Below are 18,174 nucleotides of genomic sequence, written 5' to 3'. Positions count from 1 at the left end.
CAATTTCGAATGGTATGCATTCCTTTTCCAGGTGGTTTCTAAACAATTGACCCTGCTATGGGGGGATGGCTCTAGGCGCCTACTAATAATGAGAGCAGAATGACAACCCCCTTATGAACGATTCGATTCTGAGTTTCACAACACATGCTCGCCAGAACAAATATGGCATCTGCTCAAGATCCGTTAGATGGAATATCGGGGGTACTCGAGAACGGTGGGGAAGGCATTAAAGCAACACTCTTCCTCTTTATTTCCGTCGCCTGTTATAATGTGGTGGAGCTCGTGGTTCTCGTCCTGTCCACCTTCCGACGCTGGAGAGGTCTTTATTTTTGGAGTTTGCTCCTCTCGGGTTGTGTAGGAGTGGTGCCATACTCTTTGGGATTTTTGTTGAAGTTCTTCACCGGTGCCACTTCCATCCTGTCGGTTACCATGCTCAGCATCGGCTGGTGGACCATGGTCACGGGCCAATCTTTCGTCCTCTACTCGCGTCTTCACTTGGTTATTCGCGATGAACGAATCCTTCGGCGCGTCCTCTGCATGATCGTTGCCAACATATTCCTCCTTCACGTTCCTACAACTATCTTGACCTATGGCTCTAACGTCAAAAATCCACCACTCTTCTTTGTGCAGGGCTATAACATCATGGAGAAGCTGCAAATGACCGGCTTCACGATCCAAGAGGTGATCATCTCGGCGCTATACGTGTGGGAAACCGTCAAGATGCTCCGACTGGGGTCGGAGCCCTCCAAACGAAAGATCATGCACCAGCTCGTGGGAATCAACGTGTTGATGTTCGTCATGGACTTGGTGCTCCTGGGCCTGGAGTACGCCAACTATTACGCCGTCCAAATTACGCTCAAAGGCGCCATCTACAGCATCAAACTGAAGCTTGAATTTGCGGTCCTCGGCAAGCTCGTCGACGTGGTTCATAGCGGCCAGCGGCCGTCGTCGCTCGGCAACGCGGTGCAGTTAAACTCGCTGGATGTAGGGCATAGCCCGATTCCGCTAGCTGAGTCGTCTGGAATGCCGCGGAATATGACCTTTTGCACGGTGGCCGGTGCATTGGCCTGCGGGCCATCCCGACAGGAAAATAAAGCCGTTCCTCGCAGGACGGCGAACGGAAAGATTGTGACGATGACGGAAGTGTCGACATGGGTTGAGCGGCGCACAGGCAACTCCCGCGCCTGATTCGAATTCTGCTTCCTTATAAATAATAATTGCACGGGAATGCCTCGGGTCTCCACGACTTACGAGGTAGAGAATACAATAGTATATAGGAGCCCTTGACGGAGGAATAATAACACCATAATTTAATCGTTTTATGTATTGACAATGGCTACGGTATATTCAATAGACCTTGTGACAAATCTTATTCACTTTCTAATAAACCCACATCGTCGTCTTCATTCCACCCGAACTCTCCGTCCGAGTCATCTTCGTCCTGGCTGTCTGCGATCTCATCGACTTTTCGTTTCCGGGCTTTAGCGTCTAGGGGTTCTGTGGGTTCTTGCTGGCCTTCATTCTGGAGCATTTGCTCTTGCTCTTGCTCTTGCTTTGGTTTCTGTTCCACTGCTAGTTCCTCCTCTGGATCTGGTTTCAATGTTTGTGTTGATCCTTCGTCCGGGTCTGGAATGAGATTCCCGGCCTCGCCAGGTTTCTGCGCCGTTGAGACTATATGAGAAGAACCAGGCTCATCAAACGCATGAAGACCATCCTGCAATCTAGTCAGCTTTCATCCATCGCATGCATTTCGCAGGGAGAGAGAATGACACTAACCAGCTCAATCAAAAACGGCACCACGGTATCCTCCTCCCTCCTCACCATCACGGCCTTCCCGTTCCGCTTCATCACCTCCGCAAATCGCACCCTCCTCAGCCTACTCGTCGTCTGTCCCTGTCCCCCTTCTTCTTCTTCTTCTTCACCCCCAGAATATCGACCCTGATACTGGCTTCCCTCGCGCACAAAATCCCGATACAGCCCCACCCGAGCAAACACACCCGCTTCCCACCCCCCGCCCGCCACAACGGGGGTCAGCGTCGCTTGCGGCAGGCCCTTGATGCGCGTATGTATCTGGTTCAGCGCCAGGACGGCCATGTGGTGCGTGGAGGCGAGTTTGGATAATTGGGCGGCGAGATCGCTGGTAACGCTCCATTTGCGGTTGAGAAGCCAGGAGACTTGGGATTTGTCGGTGCGAGTGGTTGAGAGGCGGGCTTTGAGATCTGATGGGGCGGGGTAGTAGGGCTGAAAGGGGGCGGAGATGGAGTCGATGACGAGGAGTGTTATGTTGGGGGGTGGGAAGGAGGAAGGAGGGTGGTAGAGTAGGGAGAGGAGGTGTGGGAGGGTGCGGGTGTGAATGTACAAGAGGTTTTGGGAGAGGTTGGGGATGGGGTTAGTGTTAGAGGGAGATGGATATGGGGATGAGGAAGAGGGAGTGCGTGAGGTTAGGAAGTCCCTAAGTCGGGTTTTGGGGATGGGAGAGCCCGTATCTGGAGAGGTTGTTAGCTTGTTGTGAGAGATATGAGGGAAGTTCGTACCGATCCAGACGACCTTTCCTCCGGTTCGGAGTGTATTTGATGCGATGCTGAGGCTATACGAAGCGTATATCGCGTCAGTGGATCCGATGTAAACATGGGACAGGACGAGCGTACGCGAGAGCGGTCTTCCCGACCCCAGGGGGCCCGAATACCTCCGTGACATGACCTTCGGAGATTCCCTTGGTTTCTTTGCCTGTAAGACCTGGGAAGTCATCAGGCGACGACGGACACAGCGCCTCGTCGAGGCGCGAAAGACCTGTGGAGATGGCAGGGGCCGACGCGGTAGACGCGTGCAACGACTGCGAGGCGGGGAAAGATACCACGCGATCTGCAAGTAGTTAGACATAGCCATTTTAGATACATCGACGAGGAGTTGTAGGAAGAGTTCAATAGATTAGATAGTATTTTGGCGACTTACGTGGTTCTTGGCTCGATAGGCCGAGGAAATCCGATCTGTTCATGATGGGGGACTCAGGCAAGAGGTATTTCAGATGGCATTGTCTTGTAGAGCTCTGCGACTAGCCGTCACTTTAATTTTGGGTTCTTGAAGAACGATACTCCACTGCCTGGGATTTGGGAGGTAAGTAATGATGAAGCAGTTGGTGGAGGTTGAATTAGCGTTGGTGGAGCCGATCATCGGCCCTTTTTTTAAAAAACCCGGATTGATCTCCCTTGCAGCGTCTGCCTCCATGGTTAGAAAACCCGGAAGATAGTCCAATGGATCTCATCTTCTCTGCTGTCAATTGCCTTTATTCCTTAATCCCATTGCTCATTTTCTTTTGTATTCATCTTCGTTCTAAACAACCAGCTTCCCCTAAAGGATGTCGCCGCCTCGGTCTCTCCGCAGACCGCAGCAATATTCAAGATGAATATGATCCCAAATACAGCCAGGGTGTACCCAAATCCCAACCCGACGCTGAGGAGCGTCCCGCCTGGCATATCAAGGCTCTATTCACGTATCCGATCAAAAGCTGCACCGGCGTCGAGTTAGATGTTGCCGATGTTGTCCCCACCGGACTGCAATACGACCGACAATTCTGCTTCGCCGAGTACATGACACCCCAGCCCGGGTCTACTGGCAGTTCAGCGCCGGCAAAACCGCACTGGACGGCGCGCACAATGCGCGAAGGCCCCTTCTGCCGCTTAGCGCTGATTCGCCCCGAGATTTGGGTCCCAGACCCGACAGCTCACGACTACCATGCGGAACTCGAGGAGGTGAGATCGCAAGGCGTGTTGATCATCAAGTACCCACGTCCATCTAGCAGCGGATTCCTCTTCTACCTCAGGAAACTGGCCATCTTTCTCGACATTATCCCATCTCAACTCTCTTTCCGTGTCCCGTTATACCCCCCTGCATCCTGCCTGAATACGTATCCTTCCACCCCGGTCAAAGTCTGGAAGGATGCCCCATTTGCCTTCGACTACGCGCAACATGTCCCTTCTTCCCTTCACGATTTTCTGTGTCCATCAGATCCATCTTCCCCTCCCCGCGGCCCGGTCACTCTCTTTCGAGTCGATCCGTCCCACCACAGAGAAATCTTTCGCTGCGCGCCACGCAAAGAGGAGCTAGGCTTCCAGACCGTTACCGGCTTCGCAGACGCCTACCCACTGCATCTATTGAATTTGGCGAGCGTGCAAGACGTGGCAACCAGGTGCGCGGAGTCGATCCCGCGGCTCTCGATCCGCCGATTTCGAGCGAACATTATCACCCAAGGCCCGGAGTCGTACGCGGAAGATGAGTGGAAGCGCATCTTGATATCACCGAGATCATCAAATATCATCTCAAAATCTCACGATCAATCACAAATCTCAAATCGAAACGCCGAGGGTCCGTGCGCGGGCGTAGAGATCCACACGGTCTGCCGTACCATGCGTTGTAAGCTTCCTAATGTCGACCCGGACACCGGCATTCGACATCGCAATGAACCCGATCGCACGCTCAAGTCCTATCGTTGCATTGATCCCGGTGATTATACGAATGCGGCGCTGGGTATGCAGCTTGTTCCGGCTGTTCAAGGTGAGTTTTACGTTTTCTTCCTGTTAAGATTTCCTGTTCTTTGCACAGTTACGATTGAATTCTGGTTTTATGAACTGAGCTGATTGATTTCCATTATAGAATTCACCCTCTCAGTTGGGGACACCGTGTCTGTCCTGGAAACGGGAGAGCATTTCTATATCAAGATGTTAGCGCCGGGGGAGAAGGTCGAGGGGGTCTAATTGCCTGCTGAATTCACATAGAGTCATGATATGGGTGTATTGGGGATATTGTGGAATAATTTTTATATTAATAGACATGGCGGTATAGATATAGACAATGCTTGTTCAATATAATTTCCATCTATTGCACTGATCCTCAACTCAGCCTTGTGCTGTAAGTCACAGAAATAGCGGTAGTCTACTCCAATACTTCAAGTCAGTCACTTACTTTTTAACAGAATTTATTTACCCCCCAAAAAAGAAAGGAAACCAACCTTACCGATCCTCAACTGCCCCATCACTAGGATACTCCCGCGGCCTCGGAATATTCCAAATGGGGAATGGAAGTGCCAACCCCACACCCCCTCCGATTGGGGATTCCCATAAGGGGAAACAGAATCTAAATATGCGCACGGAGACGGCGTTATTTCCGGGGTAAAAAGGTCCTATAATGCAAAGTGCAGTCTTTCCAATCCTACTAGAAAATTTCAATCTTCGTTGAAATCTCGCATATACCCTTAATTATCCAGCACTCACCTTTCTTTTAATCATGAACAATTACCAGCGGGAAAACAACAAAACTTATCAAACATTGAAAGATGCTGAGAACGGAGGATACGGCGTCCTGGCCGCCATAGCGTAAGAAATACGTATCCTCTCTTTTGCTATTTGCGAGGCCATGCTTCAGTACGCGGCAAACATTTCTGTTCCCGAAGCACCCAAAAGGAGACTAAATCATTGTTCATCTAAAGGTATAATATCGAACATGTCCTGGGATTCATTCGTGCTGCGGAGTATAAATGCTCACCGTTAATTATACAGCTCTTCCCTTGGGCCGTCATATTCACGAATGGCCGCCTTGTCCATTTTGCGGCTGCTTTGGCACAAGAAGCCTCCGTTCCCATCGCAATTCACCTGGATCACTGCCAAGACGAGTCTCTCATTAGGTACGCTGCAACCAATCTACCCTTCGACAATATAATGGTGGACATGAGCCATTGTTCGAAAGAGGAGAACCTTCGAAAAACGGCGGAGCTCGTACAGTTCTGCCATGCCCATCACAAGTCCACAGAGACGGAACCTGGGCGAATCGAGGGCGGAGAAGATGGTATCAGCGATACCGCGGATCTGGGGCCTCTTATGACTACGAGTGAGGAAATGAAGGCGTTTGTTGAAACAGGTGTTGACTTTGTAGCACCCTCGTTTGGAAATGTTCATGGTGAGTTGGAGCGCGAGGCATTCAGCTTGATTGGGAACGGTTGGACGATGCTCGAAGTATTGCGGCGGGAAATGATGTCAGAATTGTTTCGCATGGTGTCAATGATTTTGATACTGATCTCATGAGGCGGATTATTTCGAGGTGTGTGACGAAGGTCGATGTGAATAAAGATGTTCTGAAGGGTTACTATAGATACATTGAAGAGAATGTGGGAAGGATACCGTTTACCACGCTGATGGAAAATGGTATGGAGGAAGTGAGAAAGGGATTGGAAATCTGGATGGATATGTGCATGAGTACAGGAAAAGCTCCTGATCAAAGTTGATGGCTTCTCAGCGAGGGTTAAAGATAGCCTTAAGTGAGCCTGGTTAAATCACAGAAATCTATTGTGTTTGCTTGCGACAAATTTCTTGTTACAATGAGGCAACGGTAATTGTACTATTTGAATCAGTTCGTAATCACATTGATTGAACACTCAATACACTCAAGCCAATATTCGACCGCAAGCCAAAGACCCATTCAAAGCCGACAGCCAAGCAAAGCACCATCTTCGCACCAGTTCATGAGAGAGCTCCATTTAGTCCAGTGTAGAGGTTGTAGCCAAAGTCGATACTAGGGTCATTAAAGCGCGCCTTTCCATCCATCGTGGCAATTTTTGCCAGGTCGGCTTCTGCAAGCTCGAAGTCTGCCTGCAGGTTTTCCTCAATCTGCCACTTGATGGCACTCTTAGGAATGACCGAACGGCCCTGCGTAACGGCCCACGCAAGAGAGACCTGGATAGGTGTCTTGCCATATTTAGTTGCGATTTCAGCCAAGGTGAGATGGTCAATGAGTCTAGTCATCTGGGCAATTTCCTTCCCCCAAGATACTTCACGATAGAAATTGTTGAGGTTTCCGCAAGGACTGAATTGAATGATGTGGATTCCACGCGCCTTGTGCCACTCGACAAATTCTGACTGCTGCAAGTACGGATGCAGCTCCATTTGATGCACTGCCGGTATCTTAAACAATTTTCAGTGCCTCCGTTATCTCAAGATCGGGGAGATGGGATAGCTTACCACAGTGCCCTCATTGATAATGGTCTCAAGCTCCCTTTGGCTGAAATTAGACACGCCAATAGCTCTCACTTTCCCCATGTCGATAAAGGTGTAGGATCTGAGAGCATCTTCTTGTCTGGGCCGATCGGAAGAAAATCTGGACCACGTTTGAAAGCACATGGGTAGTGCATAAGATAGAGATCAACGTAATCAACGCCCAAATCGGCAAGTGATGCATCCAAAGCCAACTCAACATCATCCGGATGGTGGGCGTTGCACCACAGTTTTGTGGTAACGAAGATTTCCTCTCGCGGTATACCGCTTCGAGCAATGCCTTTACCAGCTTGACGTTCGGTTTCGTAGCTAACCTCAAAAAGTTAACGACACGTCTATGTCGTGATGTGCAAAGAACAGCGAAATGATCGAGTCATTATGAATTGGAAATATACTTATGTACAGTGTCAATATGACGGTACCCTACTTTAAGAGCTGTATGCACAGATAGTTCTTGCTCATCGGGGTCTTGGAAAGTACCCAAACCAATAGCAGGGATGGCAGATCTGGTATTCAGGACGTGATACTTTCCGGCATAATTTGGAAGGGTTTTGATACCCGACGATTTCGCTGTCAGTGATATCGTAACGTATCTGGATATATCCTCTGGAAATTAATTGTCCTGTGAAAGAAGATCGGAGGCGAGGAAGAGGGGAAACGAGGTCTGGTAGAATCCCCGGTTGGAATTTAAACACCTTAATAGGTAATTCCGAGTCCAGCGTCTTGCCCGTACATTCAATGCTAACTCCCTGTGCGGAGGATCAGTGTTCCAGGGAGACCCGATTCGGCTCCTCCTGCATACACTTTATCGGGAGACTGGAGAGTCGATTTGGAGAAATCAATTGCCAGATCGGGCGATCCGTCGTTCAGCTGCGTCAATGATGAATGGCTTCGGAAATAAGAGGACTTGATTTTGCGGGGTAGTTTGTATTCCCAATACCCCACGCCCGTATCTAAAAGAGTCCTCGCTATTACTGATATTTCTTCTAACCGAGCATCGAAATTAAATGTGTTTATAGTCTAATCAGATATTCAGGGTATAGAGAGACCACAAATGTCAGCATGCGCAGGAAAAGGCTAATATTCCTTATGCTGGTGAATGAATCAGAAGTTCATTCTTCAGATTGTAGCAGACATTAGGGTTATCTAGACCATGCAATAAGCTAGTATAAATCTGCCTTCCTAACATGCCGTCTGGAGTCTCTTGAATCAAGGATCACTGACCCATCCGCCATCAACGATATATGTGCTTCCTGTCACGCCGCTTGCTTCATCACTGCCTAGGAAAACGATCACCCCTTTGCAACATCCTCGGGAACAAGATCACGTTGCAAACTTTGATTCTGGAAAACCTCAGCACGATATTCGGGCGTCATAACGTCTGTCTTTTGCCTCTCTGTCAAAATAGCACTAGGCATAACACTGTTGATTCGGATATTGGCGGCTCCAACTTCTTTGCTTTGAACTCGTGTAAGACCATGATTGCGCCTTGCAAGCGCCATATACCGGTTGACCAGCGGCTGGTATACGCCAGGTGATGGATCCAAGATTCACGATGCTACCAGCCCCAACGCGCTTCATCCCCGGGATCACAGCTTGAGAAAGAAAGAAGACATGTCTCAAGTTGGTATTAACACTGAAATCCCAGGCGCCTGGCGTAACATTCTCCGTGTTCAGTCTTGCTCCGCTGCCTGTTGCCGCTGCGTTGTTGACCAGTATGTGTACTGGTCCATGTTCTTCCAATATCCTGGCTGCAGTTGCTTGCAACTCGGGAAGATTTGACAAGTCACAGAAGTGAAAGATCGGAGCCTTGATCGTAGGCTTTTTCGCGGTCACATTGCTGATGGTTTTCCGTGCTGCTTCTTCGGAAATGTCCAAGAAAATGACTTGGCTACCTTGTAATGCAAAGAGCTCAACGGTGGCGTCACCGATTCCTTCCGCGCCGCCGGAGATTAAGACTGTCTTGCCCTGCAGGCTAGGGTAGATTGCAGTTGCTGTCATCGTGACTCTGATGAGGAGCGTAGTTGTACTGTAGTAGTGGGGAAATCGGCATAGTGGCTGGAAGACACCCTATTTGAAGTGGGGCTGGGCAACCTTCCGAATTCGTATAAATCCGAGATGGGTTGATTTCCTCGTACGGCAGTTTCCGAGTGGAGCAGTCTGCACTCCATCTCCGATTTGCTGGTTCCAAGTATACTACAAGCAGTTATTCATGCACATACAAAACATGGCAGCTTTCTTTCGAGAGATATCGTGCTGTATTCCATGTGACAAGAGACATCTCAATTGTTTTCTTCCTTTATCAATCACCATGAACACCACTCGACACGAGCTATCTGCTCCGCCACTGCAGGAAATTGCTCAAGTATTGTCATCAGCTATCCCTGAAAATTATGCCTCATCCTCAGCAACAGTTGTCGATTGTCCCGATCTTCGCCAACCACCCTTCAGCCAATATGATCGTTTTCAACTGAATGAAGGTCTTAATTCAACTAACTACACGAAAAAGAAGCCGATATTTATGCAATTTGGGAGGCTTCCTAATCGTCAAAACAAGCGACATATCACGATAATACTGTCCCGAAAAATGCCGTATAAATGCAATAAAACTGCAATAAAACACAATGACAATGCAATATTTATGCAATGAATCAATCGGCCAAGAAAGGCGATGATATAAGCGGATTAGTCATCTCACGCGGCCACAATGGAAAGGGGCACATGCCGTCAAATGGACATCACATGACCAGCTTGGCGGCACCCGACTTTTTCCAAGGGGCGGCTGACCTGTAACCTGACTAAATAATAAAACTAACGAGTTTACATTGCCCCTGACTTCCATGAATTGATCCCAAAAATACTTAACCCTGGTTTTTCAACACCTTTCAGCATCATTATAAAGGTAGCTTTGCACATAGTTATATGAAATAGTTTGTCTTAGAAGGACTGAGATGGATGTTTCAAACGTAAGTCGGGCGATTCTCATCCCTTCACGCAAAACCCAGACACCTTCGCAGCCAGCAAAAGGAGAAGGCTCAACCCCCGAATGTTTTCCTCTCGATGGCTGCGATATTTCACAGATTTCTAATGAAACTCTGACCACATTGTTCGATACCGCGCCAGCCCTCCATTCCTATGAAGGGACACGTATTGTGCGCCTATCCCAGACATTGATTCTCAAAGGCGGGACCAGTACTCGACCATGCGAGTACAACATCCTCAAGCTTGTCAGTGAAGCAGGGGAGCGAGAGGAATCGAAAGCCATTCCGGTACCCAAAGTACTCCGAGTTTTCAACATTGAATCAGATGTCGTGTTTGGTTGCAAATGCCTGATCCTCATGGATTTTGTTGATGGCAGGTCAATCGAACAGTGTTGGGCCGATCTGAGTCATACTGAACGGGTAGACGTTGTTTCTCAAGTTGCTTCCATAATAACCGTTCTGCGGTCTATTCCTCTGTCTCCGCGACAGCAGCAACAACCAGGCCCAGTGGGCTGTAAATGCTGTGTGGCTCGGGGATATTGGTTTACTGATATAGGAGCCGGCCCATTTAATTCGAAAGAGCACCTAGAATCTTGGTTTAACTGCCGACTTGAAATATCCCAAAAGTTTCACCAGGCACCCGATACCGTCCCACCGTTTCACTTTGACAAACTAGTTCTTGCTCACTTGGATATCGCGCCCCGTAACTTGATCCTGGATTCTGATGGCAAAGTTTGGCTGATTGACTGGGGTGATGCTGGGATATACCCTGATGGATTTGAGGTTGCATCGCTCAAAGCACGCACGTTCGAAGCGCCAGAGTACACTGATATGTTACTTGAAATGCTTTCCAAAATAATTCCAATGCATGACGAGCTACAGCAGCAATTGAAGTGGATTACGTTTGCTTTAACCACTGGTCAATGGATAGGGAGAGAGGAGCTAGACTTTGGCGTGTTATGATGAAGTATGTTCGAGGCTGACATGTCTTTAGTATCCGCACCTGCAAGATTATGAGCTCTTTTGTCTATTCAGAAAGTCAGATCTTCGTTCATTCGTCTACTGAACATTGAGAATCGTATATTTCTACATATTACTTTCCAAGCGCCCGTCTACCACGTACATATTTCTCACAGGCTAGGCGGTACAAAGAAGCGTTGTCGACCGACACTTAGGACAAGTCAGCCGCCATAATAACTGACCCTAAGCAATTGCTATGTTTGGAATAATAAATAGTATTGAAAAGAAAAAGTAGTATCCTCAAAAAAAATAGGTTGTTAATTGAACACGCTGTAAAAAGTGGCCTATGATTTGCCGAGACCATGGCCGTCCTATATACTACCACGTAAAACAACCCATCCAAGCTGCTCCATGTATTCTCTTGTTGGAGAGTCCAAAGATCCGCTGCAAACCCGGAAAACGATATTATCCAAAGAAGTTATGCTTCTGAACTCCGAATTAATTTGGGACAATATTTTTTGAACTGAGCGTGCATTGTTCTGGGATTCCTCGGTCAGAAGGCTGGCATTCTGGCCATAAATGAAAGTCTCCAGAGTCTTGAGTCCGGTGCATTGTTCTTGAAGTTGGTGCAAGTTTTGTAAGCTATCCTCCCTGATCCTGAGTTCTCCCGATTGGCCTTCAACCCGCTCCATTGCCGGGAGGTTCGTGCAATCATACCCAGATTTGAGTTTTACAGCAGTCTGTACGACCCTCTCAGTATCACCTGTCATAAGAATTTACTCTGGGGACCCTAAAACAGTCGAGATTAGCATTTGTTGCTTAAAACACATTTTAATGTCTTGTAAAACAGGCAAGTCATGCAAGCGAGGATGAAAGCCCTATTGATGTGTATTTCTACCAAGTGGGGTAGGCTACGGGCATAGGTCTATCGATGAACAGCTCGGTCCTGTGTATGGTAACATTAGATTTGAATGGAATCAATACATATGTGTCCGATGAAGCCATACTTCTACCTATCCAATGCTTGTCCCGGATTTATCTTACCTAGTCCGACGCGCCTGTTCGCCTTGGCCTGGCCATTCCCTGCTCAATACAACCAGCCTCCTAACCTGGTTCTGAGACGAGATAATGCAAAATTCGTCTCTTCGAATTATCCAAGCTGATTTCAGTGCTGACAGCAGCCGGCAGAATATTCTCAGGGGTGGTAGAAAACGTTCAAAGCGGGCCGAAAATGCCGCGAGCTGAAATTGAGGTGTGACGGGCGCAACGACGGCGCTGATTCTCGCTGCAGAAGATGCTCTGCAAACAATCTCGAGTGTGTTTTTGATGTTTCTGGCTCTAGAGGTAAACGCTCGGGGGGAGCTGCTTACGATGACCGGTCAAAAAGGCGAAGATATCCTAGTTACTACCGTGCAGGCTGTGGCGACGGAAGAGGCTGAACCGTGGGTAGCAGACACAGTTGAGAGAATCACTCTCAGGACCAGTCTGAAAATCATATTTTGGAATTTGGACATTCATTCTTACATCGTCGACCTGATGGCATCTCACGAGGGCAAAATATACGCTATCACCGGCGGCGCATCCGGCATAGGCCTGGAGACAGCCAAATTGCTGCTACAGCGCGGAGCTTCTGTATCAATCTGCGACATCCAAGAATCTGCCCTAGAGCATTTTGCAGCACAATTAAATGCCCCCGAAGAGTGCTGGTTTGCGCAAGAAGTGGACGTCCGGAAGCGCCAGGATGTCGAGACGTGGATTGGCCACACGATCAACAAATTCGGTCGACTCGATGGCGCTGCAAACCCCGCCGGAGTGATTCCACGATCTCACAATATCGCCTACATGGTGGACCAAGACGACTCGGAATGGGATTTTGTCTTCGATGTGAATGTGAAAGGGACGATGAACTGCATGAATTTTGCCTCATCTCCAGAAGGGTGGGAGTGTCGTTAACGCTGGGAGCGGCCTCAGTTTAAAAGGGCGTGGTCAAGCAGCGGCATATGCGGCCTCTAAACACGCGGTTGTTGGCTTGACGAGCTCTGCGGCGAAGGAAGTGGGCGAGAAAGGCATTCGGATCAATCGTGTGGCTCCGTAAGTCAATGTTCAATGTGTTTCGCATGATTCGCTGTACATACCTTACTAAGGCTAGCTATGGGCATATAGGGGATATATTCTCACTCCGATGATGACCAGAGCTCAAGCGAACCAAAGTGGTCCGCCTCGAGAGGACCCATCTGGTACTGCGCTCAATCGATTCGGCGAGGCAATGGAAGTCGCTCAACTGAATGCTTTCCTACTTAGTGACGAAGCCAGTTTCACCACTGGGGCGACCTTGTGCGTTGATGGTGGGTGGAATTGTTGATCGGGGAATCTGATTCATTTAGCTATTACACTCCTCGAATTCTAACTTCGATCTACTCTTCTTCCCTCAATAAGAAACCCCAAAGTATAATTACGGTCGACCTGTTGAATATTTCTCCAGAGTAATGGCCTCGTTCCTTATCTATAATCCAAACAAATGAGAAAACACTCACGCAATGGACATTTTCATTCCACCATTAGCGCAAATAACACTCCCAGTTGTCCACCTCCCTCAACAGAGCAGAACATATCAATCGTGCCCGCAATATCACACGTGAAAGCTGGCCGCCTATTGCTTCCTATTCTCCCTAACGATCCGGTTAAACCTGTCCGCGTCTGACCCCGCCATAGCCAGCACATTTGCCTCGCCATTATAGCTTGCCAAAGGGGCCGCGTCAACATAGGGCTGATTGATGTCCCAAAAGGTCTGTCCTGCCTTTTCGTACATACCTCCCCATGCGGGACCAGGGTTGACGGTATTGACAGTGGCACGCTCGGCCAGTTCACAACTCCATTACACGAGTCATCGCTTCCACGGCGGCTTTGCTACCGGCGTAAACTGACTGGCCCTGGTACCCGATGGAGGAGGAAACGCTCGAGACGGTCACGATGCGACCTGAACGGTCTTTCGGGAGGTATGGGGCAACGGCTTTTGTGAGAAGCAATGGGGCCAGGACATTCGCTTTGTACACACGGTCGAACTCAGTTGGATCAATAGGGCCGTGCTGTTCATCGTTCATGTGTTGGTTTGAGGAAATGCCGGCATTGTTGATCAGAATGTCAACCTGGAAGACTTGGTCGGGTGTGTAGCTGCCAAACAGGTTCTTTGCCGCTTGCAGGATTAAGTCTGAGCCCTTTTTAGGATCTGCGAGGTCGGCCTGTACCGAGGTGCAACAGATCTTGTGTGTAGAAGCAGGTTCTTCGCATAGCCGCGCCGTTGGTAGAGTTGATGAATCTGAAGTAAAGACCAAAAGTAGATTGCACCCTTTCGTAACAAGTCTGTGTGCTACAGCAACGCCGATGCCTAGCTTGCGCTAAAATGAGTCTAGAAATTGTTAAGACAACCGAAATCGCTTAGGTTTTCTTACCTCTAGATCCCCCAGTCACGATACCTAGCTTTGATTCATATGGGCGAGAGAACGACATGCTGAACAGTGTTGGATAAAATGAAAGTGGTGCGTGGTTTTGAGATAGCAAACTGCACTCGACTGAGCAAGATGTTCAAAGGACCAAGATCATCATCCACTTCTGAACATCTAGTAATTATCTGAGCCAAGCTCCGGTCTTAGTCTACACAGTATGAAATCCCATGGTTGTCTCCATTGAAAGCATCGATCGGAAACTTCCGTTTCGGGTAAAGTGCACAGATAGACCCAATCAACGGCACAATATTCGACTACAAAATACGTTTAGAACCAAAACTAACCATTTGGAACTGACACAGCGATAGTCAAAGCAAAGGATACGTACATGCAAACAGCTTCGATGTTTGAAAACCCGAAACCCATGAGAGCATTCCAATCATTGGCACCCACCTTATCCTCCTCCAGTAAGCGCGCACACAGCGCACCGCCGAATTTCAGCTGATCATACGTTCCTGACTATGAAAATCCCGACCCCATCCGACGAAGATGCACCGCAACATCAGCCGCCAAAAGTCTATGAAATGCCGAGGTTGGATGAAAGTCATTCCACCAGACACACCCTTCACCCATGCAGCTATTGTCCAGGAACCCGTATTCTGCAGGATGATCGAGGACTTCATTCATGAAGGACCATGAATCGTAAACGGTCACAGCAGACTGCACACGGTCACTCATTAGACTGTGAAAGGGGGGAAAGGGACACTTACGTCACGATGTCCCATACGCCAATCCAAGACAGCCCTCTGCAGCTGACAATTGAGTTCCAGAACAGACTCTTGGTGCGTGTCCCTTCTGCACGCGTCAAACCGCACAATCTTTGGTGTCCTGGTTGTCGGTGGCACGTTTATGAGTAAGAAACGACGAGCTCCGCATCCATGCAGCTGCTCTAGTAGGTCAATGTAACTTCGCATGATGCGGGATATTGTGCGCGAGGTATCAGTACGCATATAGCTGAGCTCAATGCTGGTCAAGACAAACAAATATTCCAGTCAGCAAGCGTTTGCCTTCCAATTACTCCTTCACTCCACTTCAAAGTCAACTGACTTACTCATTGATTCCAATCCAGATTGCAAACAGGGCCGTATCTGACTTCCATCCCGGGCTCGATTCTAACAACGAAGAACAGTAATGATCGCCGAAATTGCGAGAAACCTGATCAACTAGGTCTATTGGTTCGCCGTCCAAGATTGAATTGTCCACTGTGGCGCCGAAAACCGCAAGGTTGTAGTTCAGCACCACGGTGTCGTTATAGACTGTTGTTAGGTATCCCGCCCAGTTGATGCCGCCAGCTGTGGTGCCTTGGCCTGTGTGTGGAAGCCTGTTCAGCAGTGGACAGATATAGGGTTCTTTTGGCTCTTTACCGATATCCGGATTGCCCATTGGATTGTCCAGTGCGGGCTGGGAGCCGGAAGTGTCGAATTTCGTCGATGTGTATGAATCGCCACTAATGCGTTGGACAAGGTTAGATGGGTATCTGGGACACTGGGAATGTGACTGTATCGTACAAGGTGAAAAGGGTGTGATACGAGCCCTGCAGCTGCTGCGGGCCGAGAACCGCCATGCTGGGGACAAGGAGTCGATCGATTCTCATCTTGTGGAAAGTATGAGGATTTGACGATAGGGAGACTTATTTCTTAGTAGGAAAGGAATCATCATGTCGTAGGACTCTGAATGATTATATATTAGTCGTCATCAGATACCGGCCAGTAATGAGTAGTTAATCGAGCAGCTGAGAGGGAATCGCCATTTGATTGACTGCCTCGAGGCCATGTGGTCGTGGAAGGTCATCGATTGGTGTCGATAGAGTCAGATCGAAAGTATAAAACTCAAAGAGCAAACATTCAGCTCACAATTGTTGCACAAACCAAAGTCATAGCATGACCATCCAGCTCATATCAGTCGAGTTTGAATACAGTTTGGGAACTCGAGGGCTTGGTTACACTGACACGAGGAAATCCCATCCAGCTCCCCTTATCATTGACATCAGCCTTCCACTCATGAAGGGCACCGCATCGGAATAGAATCTCTTTTTGAACATAGAGATCATGTATGAGATCTGCATCAAGATATCTGCGTGTTGGTTGACCAGTAATCAGTAATACTTGGGAATGGTGATCAAACTATCAGAACAGCCTGCTCCCCCTTGAAGAACGCCATTCTATGTCATAATGCAGGTCAAGCTGTGATGTCGTACGACCCAAACACTGCACCCAGCGTCAGCTTCCCTTGAGTTTGGTGATCATCATCGGGTCTGGATTCCGACCACTTATAAAAACCTGAAGTCTTCAGGACATGAGTGTCATGTCCAGCCCTATCAATTCCATTCATTGTTACTTGCAACCATGTCTACCGAGAACAAGCAACCCCAGGTCATCGCCATTGCAGGAGGAGCCGGCAATCTCGGTCGATACCTCGTGGAGGAATTGTTAAAGGATGATCGGTTCACCGTCGTCGTGTTGACTCGACAGGTATGCACATCCCACCTCTTTATCTCTCACATAGCCATATAGCCCTAATATCTATCTACCTATCTACCTACTAACAACGATCAGGACCCTCCCACCCCAACCTCCCCCAACCTGACCTACCACCAAACCGACTACACCCTCCCCTCCCTAACCACCATCCTCAGCACCACCAACGCCACAACCCTCATCTCCACCCTCAACCCCCCAGAACACCTCTACCTCCCCCTCCACACAGCCCTCCTCTCCGCCTGCCTCGCCTCCCCGCTCTGCAAACGCCTCATCCCCTCCGACTGGGCCGGCAACGTCGAAGACCACCCTCTCAGTCCCCGCGCGTACGGCCGCACCCGCGCCCCCTTCCGCGAGATTCTAGCCCAGACGCCCGGCATCACGTACACGAGCTTTAATCTGGGGTGGTTTATGGATTATTTTCTGCCGCCCGAGTACTCGTATATGGGGTTTTTGGAGGATGAGTTTCCGGTTGATCCGAGGGGGGAGAAATGGTGTTATGTGGTGAGGGGGAGTGGGGAGGAAGAGCAGTGTTGGACGCGGGCGAGGGATGTGGCTAGGGGGGTGGTGAGGTTGTTGGGGGTGGACGAGTGGGTGAGTTCTCCTATTTCTTTTCTGGTGTTGTGGACGGGTGTTTTGATGAACTGGTACTTACATTCATGGGTCTTGGTTTGTTAGGAACCTGTCACATATATTACTGGCCAGCGAGGTACATTTAATGAGATGGTGAAGATTCTAGAACGGTTCTATGGTATGTCTTTCTTCTTCCCGTTATACTTACTCAAGACTGATCAAACAGGCCGCCCCTTCACGACTACCCACCGCTCTCTTGAAGACATCAACCAATCGCTTGCGAACCCAAGCACCAAGCATGAGTTGGCGATCGCCGAGATCGAAGAATGGGGCGTCAGTGGCGCCACGGCGTGTCCTGCGGAGAAGACCCGGAGGCAGCAGAAGGAGTACTTCAAGGGGTTGGGGTTCTTGTCGCTGGAGGGGATGTTGATTAAAGCGATGGAGGAGGGGAAGATTTAACTTATTAGCTTGCGATGTATGTAGGTGTGATGCCTCAAGTGGGATATGTAGTTGGATAGCGAGATGATTAGGTGGCAGATTAACGACATGGTCTAAAGATATGTATGTCAAGTATGTCAGGTTCAAATTCACCGGGGTATCCTATCCTATCCTATCCATCAATTACCCATTATGTCATTTA

The 18,174-nt window shown here is 48.9% G+C and overlaps 9 protein-coding genes across 9 annotated transcripts; 6 read left to right on the top strand and 3 right to left on the bottom strand.

The window, feature by feature from the left end:
• Positions 1-144: 144 nt before the first annotated feature.
• On the top strand, positions 145-1,188 carry KD926_000365 (uncharacterized protein; the record flags this gene model as incomplete). Its single annotated transcript, XM_053104315.1, has 1 exon — positions 145-1,188. One exon carries the CDS (start codon positions 145-147, stop codon positions 1,186-1,188), a length of 1,044 nt encoding a protein of 347 aa, XP_052952383.1.
• A 181-nt stretch (positions 1,189-1,369) lies between these two features.
• Positions 1,370-2,995, bottom strand: KD926_000364 (uncharacterized protein; the record flags this gene model as incomplete). Its single annotated transcript, XM_053104314.1, has 5 exons — positions 1,370-1,714; positions 1,777-2,486; positions 2,535-2,587; positions 2,649-2,862; positions 2,953-2,995. The coding sequence occupies 5 exons, from the start codon at positions 2,993-2,995 to the stop codon at positions 1,370-1,372; spliced, it is 1,365 nt and encodes a 454-aa protein (XP_052952382.1).
• A 256-nt stretch (positions 2,996-3,251) lies between these two features.
• On the top strand, positions 3,252-4,751 carry KD926_000363 (MOSC domain protein; the record flags this gene model as incomplete). The annotated part of the gene is made up of 2 exons (XM_053104313.1): positions 3,252-4,551; positions 4,651-4,751. The coding sequence occupies 2 exons, from the start codon at positions 3,252-3,254 to the stop codon at positions 4,749-4,751; spliced, it is 1,401 nt and encodes a 466-aa protein (XP_052952381.1).
• Positions 4,752-5,280: 529 nt separating this feature from the next.
• KD926_000362 (class II fructose-bisphosphate aldolase) lies at positions 5,281-6,074 on the top strand (the record flags this gene model as incomplete). Its single annotated transcript, XM_053104312.1, has 2 exons — positions 5,281-5,369; positions 5,483-6,074. The coding sequence occupies 2 exons, from the start codon at positions 5,281-5,283 to the stop codon at positions 6,072-6,074; spliced, it is 681 nt and encodes a 226-aa protein (XP_052952380.1).
• A 435-nt stretch (positions 6,075-6,509) lies between these two features.
• On the bottom strand, positions 6,510-9,041 carry KD926_000361 (Aldo/keto reductase; the record flags this gene model as incomplete). The annotated part of the gene is made up of 7 exons (XM_053104311.1): positions 6,510-6,950; positions 7,008-7,075; positions 7,150-7,354; positions 7,444-7,610; positions 7,787-7,910; positions 8,348-8,462; positions 8,518-9,041. The coding sequence occupies 7 exons, from the start codon at positions 9,039-9,041 to the stop codon at positions 6,510-6,512; spliced, it is 1,644 nt and encodes a 547-aa protein (XP_052952379.1).
• A 950-nt stretch (positions 9,042-9,991) lies between these two features.
• On the top strand, positions 9,992-10,984 carry KD926_000360 (uncharacterized protein; the record flags this gene model as incomplete). Its single annotated transcript, XM_053104310.1, has 1 exon — positions 9,992-10,984. One exon carries the CDS (start codon positions 9,992-9,994, stop codon positions 10,982-10,984), a length of 993 nt encoding a protein of 330 aa, XP_052952378.1.
• A 1,368-nt stretch (positions 10,985-12,352) lies between these two features.
• Positions 12,353-13,343, top strand: KD926_000359 (SDR family NAD(P)-dependent oxidoreductase; the record flags this gene model as incomplete). The annotated part of the gene is made up of 3 exons (XM_053104309.1): positions 12,353-12,865; positions 12,915-13,072; positions 13,145-13,343. 3 exons carry the CDS (start codon positions 12,353-12,355, stop codon positions 13,341-13,343), a joined length of 870 nt encoding a protein of 289 aa, XP_052952377.1.
• Positions 13,344-13,845: 502 nt separating this feature from the next.
• On the bottom strand, positions 13,846-16,078 carry KD926_000358 (uncharacterized protein; the record flags this gene model as incomplete). Its single annotated transcript, XM_053104308.1, has 7 exons — positions 13,846-14,297; positions 14,769-14,939; positions 15,054-15,144; positions 15,195-15,279; positions 15,536-15,791; positions 15,849-15,931; positions 15,993-16,078. 7 exons carry the CDS (start codon positions 16,076-16,078, stop codon positions 13,846-13,848), a joined length of 1,224 nt encoding a protein of 407 aa, XP_052952376.1.
• Positions 16,079-16,829: 751 nt separating this feature from the next.
• KD926_000357 (NAD(P)-binding protein) lies at positions 16,830-17,993 on the top strand (the record flags this gene model as incomplete). Its single annotated transcript, XM_053104307.1, has 4 exons — positions 16,830-16,955; positions 17,040-17,555; positions 17,640-17,712; positions 17,761-17,993. 4 exons carry the CDS (start codon positions 16,830-16,832, stop codon positions 17,991-17,993), a joined length of 948 nt encoding a protein of 315 aa, XP_052952375.1.
• Between the last annotated feature and the right edge of the window lie 181 nt (positions 17,994-18,174).

The sequence above is a fragment of the Aspergillus affinis genome (assembly GCF_023601865.1).
Source record: "Aspergillus affinis strain CMG 70 chromosome Unknown NODE_109_length_123035_cov_85_487797, whole genome shotgun sequence".
NCBI classification, from domain to species: Eukaryota; Fungi; Ascomycota; class Eurotiomycetes; order Eurotiales; family Aspergillaceae; genus Aspergillus; species Aspergillus affinis.
Note: the sequence above shows the minus strand (reverse complement) of the source record. Positions and strands in the feature narration are given on the sequence as shown.